This window comes from Lolium perenne, chromosome 4 (assembly GCF_019359855.2).
Source record: "Lolium perenne isolate Kyuss_39 chromosome 4, Kyuss_2.0, whole genome shotgun sequence".
NCBI classification, from domain to species: Eukaryota; Viridiplantae; Streptophyta; class Magnoliopsida; order Poales; family Poaceae; genus Lolium; species Lolium perenne.
The window spans coordinates 88,906,057-88,911,447 of NC_067247.2; the positions used below are offsets into that span (position 1 = coordinate 88,906,057).

A 5,391-nucleotide genomic window follows, 5' to 3' on the forward strand; every position below is an offset into this window, starting at 1 on the left:
CTTAGTCAAAGTTGTAAGTCGCTGACACGCGAAATTTAAGGACCCTTATATTTTGGGATGGAGAGAGTACGTAGCCAGTTTGAACAATTAATATCACATGCTCGATAAAATTCAGAAAAAACTTAACGGTTTATATGTTATGACAGATCTGGCAAGTGATCGTTTTACTACATGATAAATTAAAGTAGGATCATTAACATTGAAGTGTTTTCTGCAAGTAGTAGAATTTAGTTCATGCCATATGCATATTGGTTATTGTCTGATGGGCAAACTGGCAAAAACTATATATGTACGGATGCTTATTTTGCAAAAGAACTTAATTTCGTTATATATATACTCTCTGATTGGCTAGCTGCTGGTCAGGCGGGCTCAACCGCTGAACAGTGCTCTCGTACAGTGCAGCGAAAAGTACGTAGTCCTAGTATAGGTACGTATTGCATGTTCACATATACAATTGCCTTGGCCTTTCTTAACTGAAGTACTTCAGAATGACAAGACAAGATACATATGCGCACTGTTTGTCCTAATTTCTTCTAGTACAGCATTCATGTGACCTTTGAGGCCATCTGTTGGTTGACGTGCAGCAGGCAATTAATCGGTGTACATTTTTCGTGCAGAAATAGATGTTTTTACTGCTACTGATGGCCTATCGTGCCGTGACATTTTTGCCGAGATTCAGCTGGTGCAGCCCCATGATTCATAGTAACTGATTGAATTTTTGTGAAGTGGATAGCTCATATCTGGTATATTTCTATTTAACTTTACCAGTTATTCTCTGTACAGTTTATTTTTGTCAAATAAAAATAACATCATGTGCAAATAAGCAAGTTGGTAATTCTGGTCCCCGCAAAAAAAAAGGTAGTTCTGGAGCTTTTTTTCTCCTTTTCTTTATAAATATTTTCCACAATGGTTTCAGTTAGAGCTGGATACTTGGTAGATAGTATTGAACTATTGGATCTTTGCACATGTGAGTTATCCCTTATATATTCTTGTTAGATGATATATTCATTTCTGTATGAATTATTGTGGCTAATCAAGAGAAAATTTCTTTCATTTCATGCATTAGTGAGTTCTACATCGATCAACTCCTATAATTTAGTATAGGGATAATGGTGGTAAGCTTATTAAAAAATATAGGTTATTTATACTGAAATAACTTTATTTAATATAGATTGCATACAAACCTCAAAGAAATGTGTTGATTCAAGGCTTATGCAGTATATATACTAAAAACACTTAGTCCATATATTTATTTCCTAACCAATGGACCGGCCAATAGGTGAATGTACTTTAAGCATTTGGAAGATTTGATTTTCTCGAGAAAGAGAAAAGTAGTGCTCGCATTCTATTTCATGTAGCAGGCATAGCTCTACTTTAAATGCATATCTAATTACATGTGGTAAAAAAATATTCGTTTAAACAATAAAATTAACTAGTAATAAGTAAACTAAGAGAATGCATATATACTTCACACTACCTTATTATTATCTATGCTATGATTTTCAAAGTATGCGTACATTCGAAGGTATTAGAAAAGGTGTAGCATATTGTATATGTACTCATAATTCCAAATTTCTGTCTTGCCATCTATATTTATATGTAAAAAAGAACTTTGAAGCTACAAAATTAATATTTTCTCCACCGCAGCCAGCTACCTACTCCCTCCATATCATAAATTCATGACGTTTTAGACATGCCTTCGGCCAAATTTAAAAAGTTGGACTATGCATATCACTTTAATTAGTAATGTTAGAAATGTAAAACCATATGTATAGATTGTCTTGAAAAGTATTGGTAGAATAATATAACCTTCTTGTTGTAATACATATATTAACTAAAATTACTGGTCAAAGTTGCACCTTGAAGACCATGTCAATGTCTAAGACTTCATATACTCCCTCTTCTCAAATATTCGACAACCTGGGCCTAAAACTTGTTATGAATTATTTTATGTTTTAACTTCGTCAACAAAAACACATAAAACAAAGTAGTCATGCTCCCTTTAATTATTGGATGTCATTAGTTTAAATGTAGCTTCGTATTACTTGTTCACCTATCAAACTAGTAGTATTTAATGATTTGCTAATTGGTATTAAAATTTGTAAGATGTAGACCAGATGAGAACAGACGAAATATTTATGCAGAGAGTATATAGTAGTAGTGTGCCCTAACATCTGAGTTCCATCACAAGTATCATAAAGGATGTTAATGTGCATCTAGCTCACACTAGATATGATTTGCATCAACAAAATTAAGAAACTGAACTTTCTATAATGGTTAAGTTAGAAACCTTATTAATCTCATTGCAGTATATGCATTCGTGTGGTTTTATTTTCAAAATTATATCAAAGACGACAATGCATGCTCGTCAAATATGAAAACTACCATTTAGAGGTTTATTACTAACGTAGTTAAGTTAAAATTTGTGATGGCTATTATTATCTTAACTTCCAGGGTGTTAACATCAATAAAGCAACCTTTCATGCCCACTTTAGTCTGATGGCGACCTTTACCATATTGATACACTTCCATTTGTCGGTAAAACGAATGATACTTAATGCTTCAAACATGTCTTTTTTTATCTCACAATCAGCACTATCTGGAGTAATAAGTACGTTGATGTGCTACCTAATAATTGACTTACTCCTTCTCCAGCAGATGCTGTGGAGCACTGAACTCACGAACTGTGAGTATGTAGTTATGTACCCCATGCAGTTAATGCATACATATGCAAGCATCGAAATGACATATAACAATGCATATTCTGCATGATATGTGTAACATGAAAGCACCATATGATGTTTCTGAAACTTACTCCAAGTATTGTCTTCAGCAAGTAAAATGAGAATTGTTCTAAGAAATGGATCAATTGTAAATCAAAATTAACATAAAAAAACTGTAAAAGAAACTGACATGCCTTCCTTTCGTCCATTAAATTAACAATTTAAGTAGTAATTCTTCTACAACCCCTTCATCAGAATACCTGATTTTTTTCCCAGGCGATCCAACGAATGAAGGGATCGGATTTCATTACCATGGCGATAACGAGATACAGACTAGAGTTTTAAAAGCATCCCATGTATATAGACTACAGAATACCTGATCTTATTAGATTGTTCTCATTATAGAGGGACTCATTCAGTTTGAAAATTATGGAATCAAGGAAATGCAGATTAGAATCCACGCAAGAATTACATGAATTAATCACCATAGTTCTAGATAGTAGTAGCTACAGCTAAAATACACCATGCGATGACCAAAACTAGTTCATCGTCACACAGTTAATTCACAAGGATATTATTTTGCGAATCTTCGATCGAACAAGCAGGATAATTTCATAGGTGCAAGGCAAGACAGCGAGATCGAGTAGTTCTAGTACCGTACGCACGTCGTCGCCTCTCAGTAGAGCCGCGAATTGGCAAACACGACTCCACCGAGCTCCCATTGCTGCTCCAGCTGGTACTCGTAGTAGCTGCTGCTGCCGCTGCCGCTGCCGCCTCCGTATCCTCCATTGCTGAATCCAGCGGCCATGATCGCGTCGCTGGTCTCGCTCGGCAGTGACGACGAGCACCTCTCCTCAAATTCAGCGCTTCCCGTGTTCCTGGAGGACGAGCGGTTCAAATTGCTTGGGCTCATGATCAGCTCGTCCGCTCTCGCCGCCGCGCTTGCGGGCGATTCGAGGTTAATCGTGGACGCAAGCGTCACCCATTTCATCCGGTTCTTCTCCCTCGTCCGCTCCCTCGCCCTCTCCCTTGCCTTCGTCCTCGACTCCTTGTCAGGGATAGCGTGCGCGCTCGCCAATTTCCTCGGTGGTTTCGGGTTGGCGGGTGTCTTTCTTGCCCTTGCCGCCGGCTTCTTCCCCTCGGCGTGATCAGCTCTACCGACCTCCAGCGCCGGCGGCTTGGGCTTGCCGTCGACGACGGAGAGGCTGCTGGAGCCGTCCTCCTCACAGTCGGAGGACGCCTCATCGGTCATGACCTCCCTGATGGCCCCCTTGGACATGTTGAGGAGCCATTGCACCGTCTTGCTTGCCTTGTCGAAGCCTAGCATGTCCTGGAGCGCGAAGAACTTGCGGGCGACATCAAGAGACAGCCGCATCCGCCGGTCCCTCATGCCGCCGGCTGTGCATATCTTACTGTGGCGATCTTTCCTTGCGGCGGCGGCCGCCGCCGCCTCGCTGTCGATGCCTCCACCGCCGTGCAGGCCTTGCGCATTTCGGACGCCGTCCGTCCTTGGCGCCGGCGCCTGATCCATCAGCAGCAGCTCTGTCGGCGAGTCGATCTCCGCAGGGAGCGGCGTCGCGACAGTGGCACCGGCACCGGCACCAAGGTAACTGTTGTGGAAGATGTCGGCGGCGAATGCAGGGGAGGAATGGTAGTAGGGGAAGGATTGGTGGTCCGGTTCCTTTGGCGAGGGAGGGCTGAGCTGCAGCTGTTGGTAAAGTGGTATGTCCATGGGGCTTGGGGAATCATAGAGAGGAAACATGCTTTAGTGATGGGACTCCAAGACCCCTGAGACCTCCCGTCTCTAGGTCCTCGGACAAAGAGCAACTGCGGCGTCTCTCTGTGTGAGGGAGGGGTGCCGCTAGCAGCTATGATCAGATGTGTCCGGCCATGCATAAGCTCATCACGCTTGTGTGTGAGAAGGAGAGAGAGAGAGAGAAAGATAGTTAAAGAGGTCTAGGACTAGCAGGAGCAGATCATCTCTCATGGGAGTTGCAGAGGGAGGATGAGGAGGGAGAGGTACTGGTAGTAGTACCTAGCTCATCTTGAACTCACACACAGCATGGGGTCGCGTGTAGGAGGGCTAGCTTGCCAGAGAGGGTTGTGTTTAGGGGGATGGATGCCTAGAATTTTGGATGTGAGACTCTCTCCTATTACTTGCCATCTTATAGAGAGGGAAAGAGGGCTGTGTCTGTGACTGAGTGTGGATGAGGTGATAGGGAGAGAATACAAGGCCGCAGAAGGACACTGTTGGCGGAAAGGGCATGTGTGCATGTTGGAATGCTATTGGCTACTAGTGACCTAGGGCATTTTATCGGCAGAACAACGGAGGATGACCAGACCAGCCATGTCGACCATGTAGAATGGATGCGTTTGTTCCTTGGAATCCCTTCTTCAGGAAACGAATGACGTTGTTTTTTTGTATCTGCATGCGCACACAGGAATTCTCTTGCGCGGTAGGTATACATTGAACATTTTGCGGGGGTATGGATCGGACTATGGAACCAAAGGACCATTTGGTAGCTATATGTAGTGTACAAGCACATTGTAGGGGACCAAGGTCACAACATTGTCTGCTTGTATTGGATGGGACCTTTGTGAGTTGGATAAGTACTACACTATTATATTGATCACAAATAGACTTGAACAAATATATTATTGACGAGAT

The 5,391-nt window shown here is 42.0% G+C and overlaps 1 protein-coding gene across 1 annotated transcript; it reads right to left on the minus strand.

The window, feature by feature from the left end:
• Positions 1-3,100: 3,100 nt before the first annotated feature.
• On the minus strand, positions 3,101-4,866 carry LOC127293241 (transcription factor TB1). Its single transcript, XM_051322821.2, has one exon. It carries the CDS (start codon positions 4,483-4,485, stop codon positions 3,400-3,402), a length of 1,086 nt encoding a protein of 361 aa, XP_051178781.1. The 5' UTR covers positions 4,486-4,866; the 3' UTR covers positions 3,101-3,399.
• Positions 4,867-5,391: the final 525 nt, after the last annotated feature.

Bases quoted from the DNA above. Each gene is read 5' to 3' on its own strand.
- LOC127293241 (XM_051322821.2), bottom strand. From the start codon at position 4,485: ATGTTTCCTCTCTATGATTCCCCAAGCCCCATGGACATACCACTTTAC.